We start from the raw sequence: 23,484 nt of genomic DNA on the forward strand, positions 1-23,484 counted from the left end.
CTCTTGCCACAACTTTAGCTCTTCCAGGGCTTGGCCAGTCTTTGGGTATGAGCTGTGCCAGGTGGTATTTTTAAATGTGCCTGGAATTTAATTTATCAATATTACACTGATCAATGTATTATACTGACTGACTGATGACACAGAGATCAATGCTGTTGAAAGAAGAATTTATTACTCCTAGTCCTTAGCAAGGGGTGGGGGTACACTGTGCCATGCAGGGCTACATGGGGAAGCACCAGGGCTGGGTAGGAGGCAGAAGGAGCAAGAAGAAAACATGGGCAGAAAGCCTTTATTACTACAGTGGTGGAAAGTTTTTAGGTGGAGACATCCCCTATCAGACAGGAAGCAAGACACAGTTTGGGGACTTGTGTTTGAAGGGTTCATAATATGATTTTCAAGCACCTGTGAAAGTCAGACCACATAGGGAGATGTAAGCAACTTTGGTGGTTAATTTGTTCTTAATTTCAAGATGCTGCATCATCAACTACAGAATATCAGGAATGATTATTACAGGTTGTACAAGACAACGTAGGGCAGGGCCTTCAGTGCTGTGAGGGCGGGAGGTATGGGGAGCATCTGCTGATGTGTGGCCATGGAGACGTTCCCCAGAGCTGCACGTGCCCTCAAAGCAGACCAACCCTTCGGATATGAAGCAGGTGACATAAATGGACTCAGACATGAAGGATTTGAAACATAACCTCTTAAAATAGTCATAGCAACTGAGGCTGTGCCAGGAGCCAAGGTGTCAGGAGAGATTTGGAGAGTGATTGCATATTAAATCATTTTAAAATATGTGGTTATTTTGTGAATAGCTTCCTCACAAATTATGGTATCTATAGGGCTAGCACTGGGTCTGTCTGGTTTGTCACTGTGTCCACAGGACCAAAACTGTGCCTGGCACATAGTAAGTACCCAAGTAGATACTTGGCAACCAAAGAAATGGGATTGAAGCAGATAAAGGCCCAATGTTGGAGGAAGGTGTCTGTCAACTTCTCAAGAGGTTTTCCTACTGTCTCTGCCCTCAAATCATGTTGCACTAGAATGGGTGGGTATGTAATGAAGGCCATTTTGGTGGTTTCTGATGGATTTAGGGAGCCAAGAAGAAGCTTTTCATTGATACACTACAATGTGCACACCTGTCCCAAGAGACGGCTCTCTTAGAACATGTGGCCCCTGCCCCCGCCCCCATAGAATCCTGGTCTACAGCACAAGGAGGGTGATAACTAGCCACCTTGCTTACTATGGATGCAGAAAGAAAATTCCTCTGGGGTCAGTGATGCATCTGGTTCTGCCTCTGCTTTTCAAGGATGAGGAGATCAAATTCTTCCTGGCAGAGCCACCACACCAGAAGACATCTTGCACATCAGCAATATCATGTCGGGGTCCTTTTGACATCCCTCCTGTGTGGAAGACAATGTTTTGACAATTTGAGATCAAGCTGAATACAGCTGGGTCAGAAGGAAACACAATTTTAAGTTGCTGGAATCACAACAACAACAAAAACAAAAAACAAAACAAATAATCTTTTAATCCAAAGAATATTGTTTGCTGCGATCAGTCACTAAGCTAAGTACCTACATATGTGGCAGGAAAATTCACTGAAGTGTTATTTGGGTTTTGTTCATTGTATCCCTCCTCCCAACATAAGAAAGTACCTAAATCTTTGTGTCCCCTAGACTTAAAGCTTTTTTAAGTGTCAAAAATAGGAATTTTCAGAAACTCTCTGTCCTAGCTTTTGTTTGTAAAAACCAGGGCTCCAAGGTTTTTTTATTTACAAGGTTTTCTTAGGTCTGTCTTATTGTTTCTTTTAGGAAGATAAGGAAAGGGACTGCCTCAGCCTGAGGCCAAGGCTAGGCAAGCTCCTTCCTTTCTTAAGAATGATGGTTGCATGCAGTAACTGTGAGAACTAGGTAGTAACCAGAGGAGAAGGAGCCAGTCGGGATGCAGAGCAAAGCCTGTGAATCATCAGTAAGTCTGCCCAAATGTGCTGAAGTGTGATGATCTCAGGGCTGCAGCCAAAGACAAGGGACCACCCACTGATCTGGAGAAGGGCTGCCAACTCCAGCCCTCTGCCTGCACACCTGCAGCTGGGGGAGGAGGGCACGAGTGGGGGAGTCACTGCTAGATGCCTACAGGGGTGTCAAAAACTGCTCAAGCGCCCTCCTGCTGAGAGCCCAGCTGCTTCTGGCTTAGCTCTTCTCCCTCCCGTGGGACCTAGGGCCTCACCCACTTCCCTCCCTGGGTCACTGGCCTCAGGACTCCTTGGCTTGGCTAAGATTTGAGATGTGCTACTCCCCTTCTTCCACCTACCCTGCTTCACCTTTTTCTTTCAGAGGGTTTGGCTGCTAACCCCAAAGGGAAATGGAAATAAAGTATCAAGCTTGGGAGGAAATCAGATTCCTAGGGAGAGGGGCCAACCAACCCAGGGAAGATCTGATGCAAACACTAGAAGCCAGAAGAAGGAAGTAAAGTAGGTAGATTCTCACTCAGGGCTGAAACTAGAGTTTGGCTTGAGGCCTGGCTCAGAGACGGGTGGTCAGGTCAAGCTGGAGTGCAGGTCAGGGCATGGCCTGAGTCAGGGCAAGTATGAGGCTGGCCTAAAAGCGCAACAGATGGGAACGCATTTGGAGGCAGTCAGGTGCTGGTAGCCAGTCAGAGTCAGATTTTAGTTCTGAAACACCACTTACTCTCTAGGGACTCTTGGCCTCCTACAAAATCTTTCAAGGTTGTTGAAAGAAAAACTTGGAGAATTAAAATGTGAAAGAGATAATGAATGTAAACTGTCTCCCAGTGCCGACAGCAACTGCTTAGTAATGAGTAATAGTTATGACTGTTACTCCTCCCCCTCTAGCCCCTCATGCCTTTGAGGGCCCTGGGGCACACAGGTTGTGCAGCCTTGCTTGGCCCCTGTTATCAGGGCTGTGCTGTCAATGCAAGATCTGGCCAGCAGAGGGCGCAGGGCTCTCCTTCCCGCCCCTCCTTCCAGCTCCCTCTCAGGCCTCAGGATGGCACTGCCTTGTAGAGCTGGGAGAATTTCCCAGGGAGAAGTGGAATCTCGGGGACAGAACCCTGGTCTCGACTGGTGTGTGAAAAACCTTATTCAGCTGTTTTCATAAAGACTAAAATGCAGCAGCGGTGATGGTGAGAGACATTACAAGAGGAAGTTGTGCCAAGTCGGAGCCTGAGGCACCTGTTGAGGCAGCACCGGGAACAGCTGGGATCATTCAGGACTACCCTCCCCGTAGCTTGAAAACTCCTGTGCTTTTCACCCAGAATGCATGGGCCCTCTGTGTCTGGCTCTGCCTTTCCAGTCTCGTTACCTTGGCCTGTTGTCCTCAGCTTTGCCCTTCAGCAACAGGTCTCACAGAGCCTAAATCAAATGTTTTCCCGGAAGCCCTCTCTCTGGATGACTCCCTGTGGCTTATTATTATTATTATTATTATTATTATTATTATTATTATTATTATTAGTGGTGGAATTAGGTTTATTTATTTATTTATTTATTCATTCATTTATTTAATAGAAGTACTGGGGATTGCACCCAGAACCTTGAGCATGCTAAGCATGTGCTCCACCACTGAGCTATACCCTCTCCCTCCCCACTTCATGGCCTTTTTAACCCTCAAGTGAGTCCCTGACCTGGAGGATCCAGGCCCTCTTGCCTGGCCTGTGAAAGCCCACATCTGAAGCCAAGTGTAACCATCCAGGGAGACCCAGCCCATGAAGCGTGCTCTGCCCTCCCCAGAGTAATCCCAGGTTCTGGAAGGCTGGTCTTCTCCCTGGTTTCTTTTCTCTGCCCGACATCCCTGCCTGCTCTGGCTTCAACCAGTCTGTCTTCTCAGCCCACTCCCTCTTTATTTAATTACCCCAAGAGAAGGGCCTTCTATGTGGGCAGGGAGTGTGTGGGCAGGAGCTCAGCACAGGAGCATGTCTGCAGAGCAAACAAATGCAGAGAAAAGAAGGCCTTGGTTGAGGGGAGATGGCAATCTCCTGAGCCACAGGGGAGGGACTGAGCCAGTCCCCAAGGACTGAACCAGGGGTGTGGAGGTGGAGCCTGTTCCACGACCCTCACAGCACCGCTAGTGAATGCTGGGTTTCCCACGTAAAACGCTGCTGTTTTGCGGACCTGCAAGCTACCTGCAACAGGCAGCACCTTACACAGCAGGTTATGTGGCTGTGCGTTAGGCACCTTGTGCTCTTCTCTTTAGTTCTTTCCCCTGAACATTTACTGAAGTGTTGTTTAAACATTCCCCTCTTATCACAATCGTGATATAGAATATTGAAAGAGGGATCATGTGCCCAACCTTGGCAGTAGCGTGGGTGACGGAGACTTCCCCAAGGGAAAGGTAAATAGTCAGAAGCCACAGGAGTCAAACAAGTGGGTGGGCCATTACCTCCCCTGAAAGACACACACACACACACACACACACACACAAAACCCCAAACTGACAACCTTGGCAGGTCAAGACTTGAGTCCAAGATACACAACAAGTTTATACTGTGTAGCCCAGGGAACTATATTCAATATCCTGTAGTAACCTATAATGAAAATGAATACGAAAATGAATATATGTATGTATATGCATGACTGACACATTATGCTGTACACCAGAAATTGACACAACATTGTAAACTGACTATCCCTCAATTTAAAAAAAAGACTTCAGTCCAAAAGGCAGCTTCCCTGATGACTGAGCCTGGCCCTACTTCAGGACCTCTGCATTTGCCTCCTTAACCGCTTAGGTTTCTGTCTTGTTCTGGGACAACAGTCTCTGTCTCTTTCCTCTGGCTACTCACATTGACTCTGTAGTTCCCTCCTTGCTTTAATCTAAAGTCCCCCTGATATCTTGTAATAACCTTTAATGTAAAGGAACATATGTATCTACATGCGTGAATGGGACATTATGCTGTACACAAGAAATTGACACATTGTGATTGACTGTACTTCAATTTTTAAAAATAAATAAATAAGTCCCCCAGTTTCTCGGCCCTCAGCAATCCCGTTCTCTCCAAATGTTGGCTTAATCCCTGGCAGAGATAGAATTTCCTGATTTTGAAAAATGAGCTTAGACCCTCTCAGCATTGCCTTTTCATCCCCTCCTCCCTCCTCCTGGGCTCATGATATGTCCCCCTTCTCCACTGAATCTATTCCTCAGCTTTCATCTTCTTGCAACAATGTACACCCACCAACCCCTCAGCCTCGCCTCCTATCACCTATCTGCACTTAGAGGGGAGAAATATGAGCAAGGTACCTGGATGATGAACAACACGGAGGGCACTGTGAAACTATAAGCAACTCAAGATGCCTTGAGCATAAAGAAAAGATAGAAAATAAGAAATGAGAGTAGTGTGGAGAGTGGTTTGAGAAACTGTTAGAGAAAAGGACAGGCGCCAGACCCTTAGAATATAGACAAGTAAAAGGGCAGCTGCAAGACATGTAACTGTGAGAATTAGCGCAGTGAGAGATGCCGGTGTTACAGAAGTACATGGCTTAGGAGGCACCTATCCCAGAGGAGTGGGGTTAAGGAAAGCTTCTCAGGGGAGTAATGACTTCCACCCACAACCACTGTCCAGAAGGCAGTCCTAAAGTCACACTCAGCTGCAAAGAAAGTCTAGGAAATATATCTGTTATCTGGTTATCATGACATTTCCTTTTCATCTATAACCATTCCCTTCTACTGACTTGAGTCTAAACTCCCATCAAAAGCTAGAACACACCACACAGTGCTGGGTTCTATACATCCCTGTCTTGTCTCAGGAAGCTTGCCTAGTAATTCTCAGTCTCTCTCCCTTTCCTTCTCTCTCTCTCTCTCTCTCTCTATCTAGCATCTGCAGTCTCTTCTATACATTGCTGTATAACAAACCATCTTGACTCCTAAAATTTCCATCTGCCTCCCAAAAATGTTCCAGGCCCTCCATCTCAAAAAAGAATATTTCATTCCACATCTCCCTCTAGTTATGACCCTCTTTCCTTAATAACTATTCTTCTAAAAGACTGGTCTAAAGTCACTTGCTCCACGTTCTCCAGTCACATGCAGTGTTAGGGACACCAGATCTGCCTTCTGCCTCTACAACTTCATCAAGATGGCCCTTTCCATGGCCGAGGGTCTCCAGGTCACTGAATTCAGAGCACACTTCTCAGTCCTCATTCTCCTTGTTCCAGGAGCAGCATTTGAATCCATTCAGCGCCTCTCCTCCTGCTTGTATAATGCCTTGTCCTCCTTATTCTCCTCCCACCCGTCTGCTCCTTCTTGGTCTCTTGACAGGCTGATCTTTCTCTATCCAGCCTTGAAATAATGGTCTTTTGCAGACTTCTGGCATGGATCCTCATTTCTTCTTATTCAACCTTCTCTCATTAATTCTATGGTTTACATTCATTCTTGCACAGCCTGTATATTCAACTTCCTACTGGAATTCCTGCTTAGATGTCTAAGAGGCATCTGAAACTTAACATGTCCAAACTAGGCTGGAGTCCCTGGTAAAAGCTGCTGTCTGATAGCCACAATTTTCCCTATGAAGTGAGAAGCCATGTGATCCGTTGTGAGTGAAGGATGGTGTGTGTGTTTGTGTGTGTGTGTGTCTGTGTGTGCACATACGTGTGGGTACGAACGCACATGCCAGGATAAGAGATGAAATTAGAGATTTTTTTTTCATTCCCAAATCTCTCCCTTTATTATCATAATTAACATTTATTTGGAAATCAAGCAGTAAAAACTATTCAGACAGCAGCATTACATTATTACTTTCAGGCAAAAGAGGGGGAAGGACTTTCAAGTTAAAACAGGCACTGAAAGAGACAAACTCCAGTTCCCAGGAAGGCTGACCTTCTATAGCCAGCACTAAATTAGTGCTAGAAATTAGAGATTTTGAGTAAAGAAAATTTGGGGGAAAAAATACAAAATGTTAAAAAGAAAGTGGCCAGATTAACAGTAAAACTTATACTCAATCTGAGAAGCAGCATACTAGGAACACCTGAATTCTGGTTTTCCAAATCCCTGGCTTTGAGTTATAGCTTTTTTACCTAGTAGCTTTGTGGCTTTAGGCAAGTTCCTAACACTCTCTGAGCCAGTATTTTCATTTAAAATAGTGATCGATAATGTTGTACCTAAATTTGTAGTTCTTTGTGAGGATTAAAGGTAATATGCTTGGAATATAGTAGTAGGTGATTATCCAACAATGCCTATCCAGTTACCAAAAACGTTATTCAGTTTTAATCTCATCCTTCTCCCTCACTTTCCACATACAGTCTCTAAATTATGTCTCTCTACCTTCTAAATATCTCTCAGATCCATCTTGTCCACTACCTCCATGACTTTAGTTCAAGCTACTGTCATCTTTCACCTTAATTACTGTCATGGACTCCATGGTTCCACTCCTTAAGTTGCCCTCCACACCAGTGGCCACTGCAATCTTTCCAAATCTTTCTAAATCTTAACAAATTTCCAATGCCCCTACTTCTTCCTTGCATGACTTGCAAGGGTCTACATTTGCTATCTCCTGAGATGAGACATGTGTTACCTTTGATGGCTACTGTAGAAAATTACTGTGAATTTGGTGGCTTAAACAACATTCATGTAGTAGCTCACTGGCTGGGTTCTTTGCTCAGGGAGGGTATCACCAGGCTACTGAAGTCAGAGTGTCAGCCTGAATAAATTCTCTTCCAGAGGCTCTGGGGGAAAATCTGCTTCCAGGCACATTCTTGTCATTAGCAAGATCCAGCTCTTAGTGGTTGTAGGACGGAAGTCCTTATTTTCTTGCTGGCTGTCAGCCATAAATGGCTTTCAGCTAAAGGCCACTCTCAGGTATTTGTCCTGTGCCCTCCTCCATCCTCAAGCCAATCAGCCATCCTCATTCCTTGCCTCCTGGCCCTCTCTATCTTCAAGCGAGCAACAGTGTATCAAATTTTGTTCTTAAGATCTCTCTGACTTCCTCTTTTTCTGCCAACCAGAGAAAACTCCTGGCTTTTAAAGGACTTATGTGATTTAGTTAGGACTAGTTGTATAATATTGAGGTCACTGATTAGTGACATTAATTACATCCACAAAATCCCTTTTGCCATAAAACATAGGAGTAGTATCTCATCATATTCACAGGTTCCACCCACACTCTAGAAAAGGAGATCGTACAAGAGTGAGAGTCATTGGGGGTCATCTTGTAATTCTGCCTATCCAGGAGGGGAAGCCAGGAAAAACAGCCCTGGGAAACACTGAGACCTCAAGCTGAGATCAGAAGAGTGAGTAGGAGTTAATCAGATAAGGAAGGTATTCTTCCAGAGAGAATGTGCAGAAACTATGTAACTGGAGGACATACATTCCCAAAATGGACTAAGGAAGGACAGTGTGTCTTCAGTGGAGAGAACAAGGGGTAGTGACTTGAAACACTGGTTAGAAAGTTCAGTAGTAGCCAGGCCATGCAGGCTTCATAGATTCTGTAAAAAGTCCTTCTTTATCCCCCAAACAAGGTCAGAAGAGTTGCATAATCAGACTTGTATTTTGAATATATCACTCTGGCTATAAGGTGGAGGGTGGATATAAGGGGGCATCATCAAAATGTCGTGGACCACTTAGGAGGCTGGGAGAATAGTACAAGAAACAGTGGGGCAATGTCAGTGGAGATAAAAGCAGACTGATTCAAGGAATGCTCAGTAGCTAAAATCAACAGCACTTCATGATTAATTGAACATGGGAATGAGGCTGTTATGTTCCCCAGGAAGCGGACTCTAAGAGATTACTGGGGAGGATGTTTACTAAGGAGCGCTCCTGGAGTCAACACCTGTGTAAGAGAAAAGATGGAAAAAAGTGAGATGGGGCAAAGGGAGAAGCTGAGCAGTCCCAGTAAAGACCTCAGTCAACCCTATGAGGAGCTGTGAACATCTTTCAGGGTTGTCCTCTCTTGGGGTGAGAGAGCTGAACCTTTATACTTCTCTGCTGATCAGTTGTTGGGTACAGATGCCCAAGGAAGGGAATATGACCTTAGATGAGCCAGATTTCTTCAGCTCAGGCAACACCCAAAGGGGCTGACAGTTGAGAACTATCTTTCAGCAGCATTCTCAGTAGAGAAGGAGAAAAAATCTTCATTTTTGAAAGAGTCTGGGCTTTTTGTTGCAGCCTTCACCACAGGGATGCAGGCATATAAGGGAGTAAGGCATTCAGGATGATTCCTTAATTTCTTTTTCTTTTAATTTTTATTGAAGTGTAGTTGTTTTACAATGTTAGTATCAGGTGTACAGCAAAGTGATTCAGTGATACGTATACATACATTTTTTTTCTTTTCAGATTCTAAATTTCTGATTTGTGCATCTTGGTGGATGCACTTATGACCATATGTTGTAATCATTGGCTTACCTGTCATTTTCCCTCACTTGAGTAGTAGTTACTCAGGCACAAACTGTCTTGGACAGCTGGTGTACCAGTCCTATACCTGGCACATACTTTGCTGAATAAGTGAATGGCTGTCTACTTCTCCTGTTCCACTCCTTTCTTCCCTACGTTTCCTTTGCTTCCCCCCCACCAAACCCTACCATCATCCAATGTGAGAAAAGTCCAGCAGGTTATCTGAAGTCTCACCTGTGCTGGAGCTGAATAAACAGCACAGCAGGCTGCGCTAGTAGGAAGGCAGGCAGTGCCAGGAGAATGGGGGGGGGGGGAGGGGGTGACGACATTCCCTCTGATCTCAGGCTTAAATCCTCCTTCAATGTCCCGTCCCCCATAAACTCAGTGCTAGCTGGACCAGGTCCTCTCCAAAACTCTGATTGGATAGGACTCTCTGAATTCCCATAAACTCAGACCTCATTCCCAGTCTAACCTGCTCTTTAGCTGATAACTCCCACCTCTGACAGCTACTGCTGGAGGCCAGAGAATGGAATTTCATGTCATACTGGAGTTTTCTTTGGAATGGAGAAGAATGACATCAACAGGGCTGAAATATAAGAAGAGGAAAGTGCTGCCCAAGGAGCTGAACCCACTGCAGTCTTGCGCATGCCCCCTTCGGTTTTGTTCCCGCTGCGCCCCAGTGCTCCTGCGCCCTTTCAGCTCCCTCCCGTGGGAATCTGACCTCCTACACAGGCTGCTCCACCTGCGTTGAGAGCAAACAGGGAGTGTGTCGGGTGAGGGTGGACGCTGCCTGGAGACTACAGAGAAAGCTAGCCGCCTCCTCCCCGGTTGTGCCTGCGCTGGGCTGGGAACTGAACCGTACCCCACCCTCACCCCACCCCAACCCTGTTTATCCCAGGCACCGCTACCCCGGTCAATACCCAAGGCACTCTTCCTCCGGCAGCCCTTTCCCTTGCCAGAGTTCCCCAAGCAAAAATGGTGCCTCTTGCTCATCTTTGTCCGCTGCGGAGGGTTCCTTGGGCGCTTTGGGTGGAAGCCTGGGTATTGGGCCTGAGGTAGGAGGTGGGGGTGCGGGAGCAGATGCGGGGGCCACCCCCAGCCCCGCGGCGAGGAGTTGCAGGGAACTACCAGTGATGGTGTCGCGGTCACTGCAGCCACTGCGGCATAGGGCATGGTACGGTGCCCGCAGCGCTCTGCGAGGGCTAAGGCATCAGCGCTGCAGCCAGTGACCCCCGCACGCACCCCCGACCCGTCTCAGTTGCCACCTCCAGGTTCCCCGACCCACCAGGGGAAGATGCTAGACCCCACGGCGGCCGCGCCCACCCGTCTTACGCTCCCTCCTTCCCCTCCCCAACCACTCCTAACCCTCTCTCCAATCCCCGCCAACACACACCGCACACGCACACACACACACACACACACGCGCGCGCGCGCGCGTGCGAGAATCCCCTGGAACTGGGATGGTGATGAAGGGGAGAAGGCGGGAAGGCAATCTCGAAGAGAAGACTGGAGAGGTCTAGGGAGGGGGCGAGCCTGGAGGACAGTCACACCAGTGTTGGGGAGTGGGGGACGGGGCGGGGGCGACTAAGTCCTGAGCGGGAGAGAGGGGCGGAGAGTCACCTGGCGGGACAGCCGAGGACCCGAGCCTGGGAGGGACGCGAGCCTAGGCGGGGCGAGCAGAGGAGGAGCCGAGGGGCAGGGGCCAAGGTTGGGGGCGGGGACCAGGCGGGGCGGGAGCTTCAGCGGGAATTGCCGCGCGAGCAGGTGGAGCCGCAGCGGGAGCCCGCCCGGCCGTGCGGAGGGAGGCGGCGGCTGGGCCGGGGCCATGGAGCTGCTAAAGCTGAACCGGAGCGTGCCGGGGGGATCCGGACCCGGGCCGGGGGCTTCCCTGTGCCGCCCAGGGGGCACCCTCCTGAATGGCAGCGGCACAGGCAACCTCACCTGCGAACCACCACGCATCCGCGGAGCCGGGACACGAGGTGGGTGCCTCCCTAAGCCCCCTCTACAAGCTCCTCCTTGCTGCATCCCGCAACACCCACAGATGCCCCTGCTGCCACCTCAAACGCCCACACTCTCCCTGCACAGTACCTACCCCCTCAGTCCCCCAACAGCCCCCACCCCGACACATTGGTGCCCCGCAGCTCCTAAAATTCCATCGCAGCTTCACACCGCCTTGTCAGAGCCCTTTCACACCCTGGTCTCCTGATCACCCCCAGAGCTCCTGGTCACCCCTAAAACACAGCACCCTGCCCAACACACAGCCCTCTCCTCCAAACATACAATGGGAAGGCAAGGAGCTCCTCTAGCCAGTCCTTCCAGGTTTCTCTTTGCCCTTTGCATCCAGTTCATGGAGCCACAATGGGGAAGAAAAGAAAAGAAGACAAGACTAGGGGGAAAGAAGGGGACTGGTTGTGGCGAGGGAGCACTCTGGAAGGCCTGGATGGGAAGTTAGAGTTATTGTCGTCTGTGTCCCTCACCTCAGCCCCTATCCTTCCCCAAAGAGATCCCCTAACTGGAGTTAGGCTGGACACTAGACTGGGAGCTGTTCTCTAGAGCTGCCTGTCCCTTTCCCTCACCTTCAAATCCCCTTGCCTCTCAAGTTGGAGTTCTCAAGGCCCTAAATCCACTTTCTTTCACTGTCTCCAAACATGTCTCCAGCTCCCTTCCAAGCCGCCTCTCCAACCTGCCTCTCCTTAGGTTTCCTGCCCAGAGCCTGGCTGCCCCATTCATCACCCTATCCCTTTGTGCCACCTTCCCCTCCAACCCCCAGACTGCTTCCACTCACCCAGTCCCCAGAATGACTCTCACTTCTCCCATCAGCCAACATCCACATTTTCTTGATTACCTAGCTCAAGTCATATTTTTCCCCTTCCCATAGCTTTTCTTTCCTTCTTTCCTGGTTACTAGTCACCTGCTATTGTAGTCCCTGGGCTAGGTGCTGGCTACACAGGGATGAGTTAGACCCAGTCTGGACCCTCATCCCCAAGGTCTCCAGAAGGGAGACAAAACCAATAGGAAAATCACAGTCAGTGTGGGAAGTCCCACAGGAGGGTCCAAATTGTGAGCACCCAAAGGAGAAGGAGTCTGAAAACTTCACAGAGGGAACCTTGAAACTGGAGTTTAGAAGTAAACAAGCAAGAAGTGGGATTCCAGGAGAGGGAACAGTGCTAAGCAGAAGAAAATTATTCCAAGTTCAAGAAGGGGAAGTGTGAATAAGTTGTAATTCAATATTTATTTACCCCACAAAATATTACATGCTTTCTCAGATCAGTTGTCACACCCCCTCTTGTTGTTTACATCTAGATTCTTTCATTCAACAAGTATTTTTGAATCAGAGGTTGTGCTAGGCACCAGGAACATGAGTAGAACAAAACTGACCCAGCTCCTACTTCGTGGAGCTCACAGTTTAATGGGGGAGAGAGGCAAGTAGGCAGGAAATTGCCAGAGAAAGTGGGAAGTGCCTTGAGGGGGGCGTGGGAACACGGAAGAGGAGCCCCTTTGGCCTAGCCAAGCCTTGGAAATCAAAGTTGACCTCCTGAGGAGGTGAAGAGTGAATTGAAATAAAAATTCTAAAGCTAAGGGAAAGCCAGCCAAGTGAAGGGGCAAAAAAAGGTAAAAAGCATCTCAAACAGAGAAACAGCATATGTAAATGCCCAGAGTGTAAATCCATGGCACTTTTGTTCGGTGTGTCATAGTTTCTGTGTTCCTGAGACATGTACCATCAGAGAGGAATAACGAACATTCAGAATGCGGACCAGCCTAGGGGTTTCCAGAGAGCCTTCTGGACCTAAGGGGTGTGGATTTTATCCTGAGGGCAATGGGAATTACCGAGAGGTTCAGTAGTACTGCCAGGATTAGTTCTGTAGTGTAGAGGATGGAGTGGAGGACAAGAGGTGGGGGAGGAGGGTACTTTAAAAGGCTATTAGATTACATTGGTCCAGGTGAAAGATGATGCTGGCTTTGACGAAGGTACTGGCAGTGGAGATGGAGAGAATTGGATGGACTTGAGAGGCACTTCTGGAAGTGGAATCAACAGAACTTGATGATTTATTAGAAATGGAGAGGGAAGAAGAGGTCAAGGTATGGCATCCAGCTTTCTGGCTTAGATGGTCAGATGGGTGTTGGTGCTATATGACGAGAAGGATAACGAAGGAACAGCAACAGGTTTGAATGAGATTTTTACGTTCCATTTGGAACCCACTGAGTTTAAATGCCAGTGAAATATCCTGGTGGAGTTGCCCGGTAAGCTTTTGAATCCGAGGCTCTGGAACACAGGGGAGAGGTAAGAGCTGGAAATACAGCCTTGAAAGCTGTTTGTCTAGAGGAGATAGTGGAAGCCATGGGAATAGGTTAAATCATACAGAGATTGTGTCAGATAAAAAGAAAGGGGATTCTGGGATAGGACCCCGAGGAAGATCAATTTTTAAAAAGCCAAGCAGAGGAAAGAGAGTCCATGAAGGAGACCAGACAAAGCTGTAAGAGAGACAAGAAAGCAAGGAGAAAATGAAGTTTCCAGCAGGGTGGGATAAGTGATGGCAAATTCTGCCCATGTAAGTCAGATAAGGACAGAACAGCATCCTTCGGATTCAATAACAGGAAGTCCTTAGGAGGCATTGTGGGTGTTACCTCCTGACTAGGTAGGTTGACTTTTGGGCTATGGGGAGGGGTCATGAGAAGTGACCCATGGTGTGCAGACAAAACTTTCCAGAAGTTTGATAGGGAGACAGACAAAGAGAGAAACAGGATTGTGCTAGCAATAATAACATAGGGTTGAGGAAGGGTGTGTGGGTGTGTGTGTGTGTGTGTGTGTGTGTCTATTTGGCTTTGGGGGGAGTGTGTGTAGTAGCCATAAGAACGTTTTAAATGCTGATGGGGAATGGGCCAAGAGAGAGGGCGGTGGGAGTGCAGGAGATAGTGGGGATGGTTTGTGGAGTCACAGCCCTTGAGAAAGCAGACTGTGCAGCAGCACAGAGCCCAGGTGCCAGAACTGGCCTCCGTCATCCAGCTGTTGCCGCCCACACGCGTCTGGGTGTTAGGCAGGCAGGCAGAGGTCACCTGCGGAGATTCGGTTAGCCACACTCACTCAAACGTCCCCCCAACTGATGCATGGTACCCAGGCTCACTCCAGTGTTACCAGCAGAAATGTGGGTGTTCCTCACATTACTCTGATATAATCCACATAGACTTGAATGTTACCCCTGTTGACTCAGAAGCTACCACAGAAAAACACCCACTTTAATACTGCCCATGGTCATGTGGATACTACTCATCCTTCAAACACGCTCTTTTTCATTTTGTTATTGTCTGCACACAATCAAATATTAGCCGTGCTCACTTCAGTAACCTTTCTCCGGATACTACCCATAAAGTCATAGACATTAGTCTTACATAATCAGATATTACCCACAAAGACTCAGAGATTACGGATGTTCACTCAGGCTCTCAGTTGTTTTCCTCAATCAGATTGACATCTTAATCTGTTAATTTAACATCTCTTATCCACACTCACTTTAATGTTGCCCACACATACTCACATATAACTTCTGCTCAGTCAGCCATGACAACCATCAGCTGGATGTGCCCCCGTTCACCCACAGGCCTCTGAATGGAACCCATGCTTCCTGAAGATGTTACCTACAAAATAAGATGTTGTCTGCAGACCCTTGCTCATTCAGATGTTACACTTACTCAGGTATAACCTAAACTTAAAGGCAACTCACGCTCCATCAGGTATTACCTGTAGACACATAGCTGTTACCTATCTCCAGATGTTACCCCCAGAAATATGCATTACTCTCACCCGCCCAGAGACTATCTCAAAGATTAAAGTGTTACCTAATGTTTACTCTCATCTTATCTACACACACACCCTGCATATTACTTCTGCTCCCTCGGTTGGTACCCACTGACGTTGGGATGTCCCCATCGCCTAGCTGTTACCCATAATCAGTTGGATGCTACCCATCCTCACCACACAGGCATGGGTACCACTTTGATGTCTGTGTGCATGAGGACCAGATCCAACACGCCAGTGGACGGCAGGACTTGAGGCTTTCAGTAGCCTCAGTGTTCTGTGGAGTCCTTTCTTTAAAAAGCCTGGTTTTCAGGGGTAAAGGGGATAGGAAGGGATAAATTGGGAAATTGAAATTTGTACCTCTTGGGGAGTGATGGAAATGTTAGCTATCTTGATTGTGGTGGTGGTTTCATTGGTGTATACATCTATCAAAATTCATCAAATTGTACATCTGAAATATGTGTAGTTTACTGTACAGGAATCATACGACAATAAAGGTGTTAAAAATTTTTTTAAATGAAATGGTGCAACCACTGAAAAAAAAAAAAGAAGACTAGCTGGCACTAGCCTCAAGTTCAGGTCAGAGCTGGAATGTAGTAGGAACACTAGAAAATAAATTTTTGTTGTTTTTATATCACAAAAAATATGTTAGGCTTAGTTCAGGATAGTTGCTCCTTCCACATGGGTAAAAATGCCATATTGCTTCTCTTTAGGATGTGTGACCATATTTCTATCGGAACTAATGAAAATGTCATTAGCAATGAATATTTAATTGAAAAAATATAATCTAGAGAAACAGATCCTAAGTTAAAATGGTAAGTACGGAATGAAATTTCTTAAATATGTGTATATATACTATCATTACTAAAAACCAAATGTATTCATAACGATTGAGTGTTAGAAAATTCATGAATTATTCATTTATTCATTTATTCAAAATACTCATTGAATGCTTTTTATATGTAAGACGTTCTGGACATTTGAGATGCATTCTGCCCTCTTGGAACTTACATTCTATCTACAAGGGGGGAGATATTATATAGATAGAGAGAGAGAGAAAGAGATATAGATACAATAAATATAATAAATGAACTATTCTCTTCTCCAAGATTTTTTTCATGGGCCCTTAGTAAATAAGACCTATATGCAGATCTAAATTATATTTTACCTTCATAAGTTTTTTTCATATTAAAGCAGGAAAAAGTCTTAAGATACATTATGCCAAGATAAAACCTATAAATAAGGCAGGAAGCCTTAATAATCAATTACTTTTCTTTCCAGTTTTATTGAGCTATAATTGACATATTGCACTGTATAAGTTTAAGGTGTACAGTATAATGCTTGGACTTCTATACATCATGAAATGATGACCACAACAAGTCTAGTGAACATCCATCATCTCATATAGATACAAAAGAAGTGGAAAAACTACGTATTTTTCCTTGTAATGAGAACTCAGGATTTACTCTCTCGACTTTCATAAATAACATACAGCAGTGTTAATTATATTAATAATGCTGGACGTTATATTCCTAATACTTATTTATCTTATAACTAAAAGTTTATACCTTTTGACCACCTTCATCCAATTCCCCCTCCTCCCAACCCCCACCCCTCACCACTGGTAACCGCATATCTGATCTCTCTTTCTATGAGTTTGTTTGTTGAAGTCTAATTAACCTACAACACTATGTTAGCTCTTGATGCACAACACAGTGATTTGATATTTCTAAAAAAAAAAAAGCCTAATTTTTGTTTCATGTCATTTTATCTGTATTTTTGTACCTACACTTCTCTGCCATCATCTGGACAACACAAATGCAGATCCTTTAGACCCCAGAAGCTGACTGAGTCCCCTGTTCTGATTTCTGCTCTCCTCCCATCCCTGACAAAGTGATGCCCGCAGGTATACTGTCAAGGCACTAGTGGTGGTAACCAGGAGGTACATCTCTTGTTCTTCCACCATTACCTCAGGCTGCAAGTCACTGAAGCCACCATGGTCACTCCTGTGCCACCACACAAACACACAGGGATGCATTCACACACACACACACACACACACACACTCAGACACAGAGTTTCCCCTATCCTTAACATCTTGACATTTGCATTAGTGTGGTCCATCTATTAACAATCGATGAGCCAATATTGATACATTATTAACTAAATTCCATAGTTGACATTAGGGTACACTCTTTATGTTGTGTTTTATGGGTTTTGACAAATGTATAATGACGTCTATCTACCATTACAGTATCATACAGAATAGTTTCACTGCCCTGAAAGTCCCCAATGCTCTACCTATTCATTCCTCCCTCCCTCTCCCCAGACCCCTAGCTCTAAGATCACTTTTGATAAGTTTTTTTCACATCTACTAACTGTTCAACAGCAAAGACTTGAAGAGACAGTGATGGCTGGAAATAAGGTAACAGCTGGAAATGCCCAGTAAAACAGCAAAGCATTGTTCAATTGCTGGTCATTTTTACTAGGACTTTGTCTTCTAGTTTTCAGGGGTGCCCTGCAGGTTGGGGGCTTCATAAGAGTGGGCCTAGTCCCATCTCTCAGCTCCACCACAGTTAGTCAAGTTCAAGGGCACACACATGGTCCACGTTAGTCAGCTGAGTGAATGAGAAATATGCTTTTCACACTATACAGTGCTGTACCAACTTGAGGCCTGGTTATTGAATCAAGAACCAGTTGAAGAAAAACATCCAGAAGAGGATGTGAGAGAGATGATAGAATTAGAGAGATTAAGGGGTGAGGGAGGAGAGTGGGGAGGGGTGTTGGACAGGGACAAGACACAAACAGTGTGAGACAGACCACCAGCTCTATTTTGGGGGGTCCAAGGACCTCTCTGATTCCCCTCCCAAAGGTTCTTTATTTCACACACACACCCCTCAAATTGTAACACATAAGACTTCCATAAGCCTTTCCTGCAGAGAGGGGCCCAGATTCTAAAAAGACACAGATGATTTGTATAGAATAGTAAAAGTAACACATCTAAAATCACAGCCTGTCATTGACTACCTTCCTCCCACCACCCAAAAGATCCTCCAACACGGATCTCCAAAGAGAGAGAGGCAGCAAGGAGAGAGCATGTCAGAGTTCTAGAGGCACAGACGTGAAGGATGGATGAGAAGGGGCAAAACAGGGCCTTTGTGTGGAGAGTGACAGAGGTCCACTAAGATTCATTAGCAAGCATGTGTTGACACCTCCTGTGGTGGTGGGACATTATTAGGGATATGCTGGAGAACAAGATGGACCTTGTCCCAGTCCTCAAGAGTCCATGGTCCAGCGGGGGAGATAGAAAATGGACATAATACTACAGTGAGAAATGCCATGTTAGAGTTTAGGGAAAGGGAGGGGCAGCACAATGAATGACAGAGAAGTGAGGCAGCAGTAGGAGGCGAAGCATTTTAGAGCTTTAGAGACTGGCTTCTACTCTGATTCAGCTCTTTGCTCACTGTGTGCTCTGAGCAAGTAATATCACTGCTAAGTTCACTTAGGGGACCCCTTGTAAACAGCACTCACTTGAAACCTACAACAGCTTCTGAATAAATTGGCTATTATTATGAAAAAAAAACAGTTTAATTTGAGAGCTAAGCAAAAGTCAGCCAAATGGGGCTATGGAAAAGGGGGCTGCAGCTCTGGGCCATTCCCTCCCCGCAACCTGGTAGGCTCCATCCCTGCCCTCTCTCCCTCCAAGCTCTTGACTTTCTCATGCTGATGCCATGGGTATGGGTGACTAGGTCGAGTGTAATTCAATCCAACTTTTTCTGGATCTGCTTGGCTGTGATATGAAAGCCCAAAGATGAATCCTTCTCCCAATAGACAATGACACAAATGCATGGGGTCAGCCTCTGTCTAGCCCAGTGACTCTCCATGTCCCTCCTGTGAGCTCCCAGAGCTCTCTGTGTATTCCTCAACTTCACCCCTTATCACACCATGTGACAATTATCTGTTTAGACCTCTGAGTTTCCCTCTAGACTGTGAGCTCTCAGATGCCAGGGCATTTACCATATTTATCTCTTTGCCCCAGTGCCTGGTAGAAAGGGAGTCCTCCATAAATGTCTGTGGAGTGAGAATGAATGTTTGGAGACAATTAAAATACAAAGCAGAAAGTAAAAACGGTTCTAACAGATGTAGGGGGAACATGCATGGGTCAGAGGAAAGGGAGATTAGCTCAAATAAGGTGCCCAGAAAGGCCTTCCAGAAGACGGGGCAGTCAGTCTGAGTCTTTAAAGACAACAGTGAATAGGAATTCATCAGATACAGAAAACAAGTTTGTACTGGGAGATATTAGTTGGGTGGTATTCATGGGGAGGGGGTGGTGACAGAGCATTTTAAGTTGAGAAACCAACATAAGCAAGAGAAGGAGACATGAGTGCATGTGATGCCTCCTAGAAACTGAGTCATCCAGTGGCTTAAGTGGGTGCATTGCAGGGAGAAGGTGGGGGAAGGAAGAGGGCAGTTCTGGGAGAATCTGGATGCCATGCTAAAGGATTGCAAACAGTTGAGAGTAGGTGAAGGTTTTTGTTTGTTTGGTTGGTTATCATTTTTTAAGACAATAAAGACATGATCAGACCTGTGTTTCAAATGGTAGTGAATGTGTGGTCAGCCGTGTAATATACTACTGAGAGGTCGAGCAGAATAGGTTGGGGGAACAAGGCACTGGATTGTAATAGATTGAGGAGTGAATGAAAAGATGCAAATAATCTTTTCAAGAAGTTTGGCAAAGAGAAGGAAGGATTGGGAATAAAGCTTGAGACGAGACATACTTTCTAAAGGAAGGGTCATTAGGCCACTTGAACCAGACTTCCAGGGGTTAGAAGGGTGAAGGATTCAAGTTCACCATTTCCTGAGTGGGTCCTGGGGGTGGGGGAGACTTGAGAAGCAGAAGATCTGGCTGGATAGTGGGGATGGATGATAAGAGAGATGGAGAGCCTGGCTGAGTAGGGGCCAGACCCCCTACTGCCACCTTTCCTTTTTCCTACCCAGAATTGGAGCTGGCCATTAGAGTCACCCTCTATGCCGTGATCTTTCTGATGAGTGTTGGAGGAAATGTGCTTATCATCGTGGTTCTGGGACTGAGCCGTCGCCTGCGGACCGTCACCAACGCCTTCTTGCTCTCACTGGCAGTCAGCGACCTCCTGCTGGCGGTGGCTTGCATGCCCTTTACCCTCCTGCCCAATCTCATGGGCACATTTATCTTTGGCACAGTCGTCTGCAAGGCGGTTTCCTACTTCATGGGTAGGTGACACAACAAATCTGCCTTCCTTGCCCGTCTCCTGTCCTAAAGTCCTTGCCGGGTGTACGGGACTTTCTCCATCGGAGATGGGGAGGTCACACTGGTGAGTGTGCAGTGCAAGTTTCCTAGGTGACCCCTTCCTTTTCCCTTGCTAGGGGTGTCTGTGAGTGTGTCCACGCTAAGCCTCGTGGCCATAGCCCTGGAGCGGTACAGCGCCATCTGCCGACCACTGCAGGCGCGGGTGTGGCAGACACGCTCCCACGCAGCTCGTGTGATCGTAGCCACGTGGATGCTGTCCGGACTGCTCATGGTGCCCTACCCGGTGTACACTGCCGTGCAGCCAGCAGGGCCTCGTGTGCTGCAGTGCATGCATCGCTGGCCCAGTGCACGGGTTCGCCAAACCTGGTGAGGGTGACTATTACCCATTCCATTCCTGGGAATTCCCTTCTCAAGAATCTTCCTCCAACTGCTCTATCAATTACCATTCCAATTCTCTTTCGGCACCCACTACCCTGGGATTTCCATTTGGGGCTCCTCCCCAGTTCTCTAGCCCTTCCCAGCCACACCCCAAATCCTACTGCTACCTCTGGGACCTGGTCACCAACCCTAGAAGCATCAGTTCTTGGGTCTACCTCCATCCGTGATTAAAGCTGGTCAGAAACTCGTGTGATTGGTCTGTGCTCTGTCTCCAGGTCGGTACTGCTGCTCCTGCTTCTGTTTTTCGTACCGGGAGTGGTTATGGCGGTGGCCTACGGGCTTATCTCCCGCGAGCTCTACTTAGGGCTTCGCTTTGACGGTGACAGTGACAGCGAAAGCCAGAGCCGGGTCGGAGGCCAAGGAGGGCTGCCAGGTGGGGCCGGACAAGGTGAGTGAAATCCAGGAGGGGCGGGACTTTGAGAAGGGGCGGGGCCTATAGTGGGTGGGGCGGGGAAAAGTGTGAGCCGGAAGAGAGGCTGGAAACGGTGGAAAGGGACTCTGCCATCTGTTCTGACCTCGCATCGTCTGTGCTCAGGTCCTGCCCACCCGAACGGGCGTTGCCGGTCGGAGACCCGGTTGGCTGGTGAGGACGGAGATGGCTGTTACGTGCAGCTTCCGCGCTCCCGGCCTGTACTGGAGCTGTCTGCGCTGACCGCTTCCACGCCTGGGCCAGGATCCGGCCCCCGGCCCGCCCAGGCCAAGCTGTTGGCTAAGAAGCGCGTGGTGCGGATGTTACTGGTGATCGTTGTGCTTTTTTTCCTGTGTTGGTTGCCAGTGTACAGCGCCAATACGTGGCGCGCCTTCGATGGCCCCGGTGCACATCGTGCTCTTTCAGGTGCGCCCATCTCTTTCATCCACCTGCTGAGCTACGCCTCTGCCTGTGTCAATCCCCTTGTCTACTGCTTCATGCACCGTCGGTTTCGCCAGGCTTGCCTGGAAACGTGCGCCCGCTGCTGCCCTCGGCCTCCACGAGCGCGCCCCAGACCGCTACCGGACGAGGACCCTCCCACCCCCTCCATCGCCTCACTATCCAGACTGAGCTACACCACCATCAGCACGCTGGGACCTGGCTGAGGCAGGACAGATGAATTCCTACGAGCACCGCCCATCCAGACACAAGAGACTGACACCCAATAGCATGGACTAACCCCAATGCAAAGGAAAAGGTGGCTTACCTGACACAAAGGAAACAAGCCGGACCCCTACATAGGAGACGAAGCACCCTTGATACGGGACTGAGCCTGGCACGAAGAGACATGGCACTGACCTTAGACATAAACAGACCCAGCGTTTCTCGCAGTGGACAATCTACACAGTGGAAATTCTCACACATATAGTAATGGCACTGAGTCTTTAACGGCTCTGGAGCCTGGCACAGGGCTGACTCCTGATATGCTCCAGGCGGCCCCCAGTTTGACCTCACAGTGCCCTTCCCCAATCAGTGCTGCAAACACCAACCTGCCTAATCTCATGCTTCCCAGACCCACGGCTGTTTGGTACTGCAAAGTCCCTTCATTCCTTTCCAGTTAAATACTATGGCCCTGCCCCTCCTCCCTCACCCAACCTCTTCAAGAACTACTAAATATCTTGGCTTCGTCCTAAATTTCCTTTTGGACTCTTTTGGGGCACATGAGGAGGCACAGGATTGGGTGGAGTCCTCTCTATTGGGTCCCTCCCCCTGCTGCTCATTCCTGTGCATGACCTCCTGCCAAAAAGTCTGTGGTCTGAGGCTAGATGAGGCTGTGTGAACTCTCTCTGGGTGGTCATCCCAGACATTGTGTCGGACATTGTAGCTCGGAATGGGAGTGGGGGTGGGAGGTGGGGTATCCATGACACATCACAATTCTTGAGCACATTGTCCTAAAGTGATGCCCTTATTAAGGTACTTTATTAATAGATGCTTATTAAAATTTTAATGACAAATGGAAGCACTGTATGATAAGACTTAGTTTATTCGATGTGTGTTGGAAACACAATGGGTCAGACCATGACAGGTACAGGGAAGATACCATTCTTCCCTGGTATCAGAACCTAGTCAAGCTTCTGCCCCATGGAAGCACCCTTACTGGAGAGCAACAAAGAGGCAGTGTGGGGTGGGGAGGCATGGGGCTGGGCCTGCCTAGGAGTCCCAGAGCCCAGCATCTCTTCTGCCTGTAAGACTGATGCAGCTCTAGAGAGAGGCAGAGACAGCAACATCACCCCTGGACACACTCAGTGACAAACGGGGAAGAGCAGATGACCTCACCAAGGGGAAACACACGGATGCTCAGAGGCATGGTATGCTGGGAGAGGGCTCCTTGACACTTCATCTTGTAACAGATGAGGAAACTGAGACCCAGAGCAGCAAAATAAACTGCTCAAGGTCATACAATAAATTAGAGCAAGACAGAAATAATCCTATTGTAAGCAGACACAGCTAGAGGTGGGAAAGAAACCATATCCATCAGGGGGTGAACCCAAGTTTTGCAGGGCCTGAAGCTTATAAAATTGAGTGCCCCCTTTTTTAAGAAAAACATACAAAATTATATACAAAATTGCTAGGACACTGCCCAGGACCTTGGAAGAAAACTGTGCAAGTGAGGAGCCCTGAAATGTAAGCCTTATTATCTTCACAGCCAATAATACCTCTAAAG

At 47.5% G+C, this 23,484-nt stretch overlaps 1 protein-coding gene across 1 annotated transcript; it reads left to right on the forward strand.

Moving 5' to 3' along the window:
- The first annotated feature begins 11,031 nt into the window (after positions 1 to 11,031).
- On the forward strand, positions 11,032 to 22,657 carry CCKBR (cholecystokinin B receptor). The gene is made up of 5 exons (XM_006203452.4): positions 11,032 to 11,311; positions 20,125 to 20,376; positions 20,530 to 20,779; positions 21,067 to 21,239; positions 21,387 to 22,657. Exons 1-5 carry the CDS (start codon positions 11,158 to 11,160, stop codon positions 21,923 to 21,925), a joined length of 1,368 nt encoding a protein of 455 aa, XP_006203514.1. The 5' UTR covers positions 11,032 to 11,157; the 3' UTR covers positions 21,926 to 22,657.
- Positions 22,658 to 23,484: the final 827 nt, after the last annotated feature.

The sequence above is a fragment of the Vicugna pacos genome, chromosome 10, assembly GCF_048564905.1.
Source record: "Vicugna pacos chromosome 10, VicPac4, whole genome shotgun sequence".
Lineage (NCBI taxonomy): Eukaryota > Metazoa > Chordata > Mammalia > Artiodactyla > Camelidae > Vicugna > Vicugna pacos.

Excerpts from the sequence above, each read along its gene's own strand:
- CCKBR (XM_006203452.4), top strand. The coding sequence starts at position 11,158 with ATGGAGCTGCTAAAGCTGAACCGGAGCGTGCCGGGGGGATCCGGACCC. Across the intron at positions 20,780-21,066 it reads GCACGGGTTCGCCAAACCTG|GTCGGTACTGCTGCTCCTGC; the intron begins GTGAGGGTGACT and ends CTCTGTCTCCAG. Across the intron at positions 21,240-21,386 it reads GCCAGGTGGGGCCGGACAAG|GTCCTGCCCACCCGAACGGG; the intron begins GTGAGTGAAATC and ends GTCTGTGCTCAG.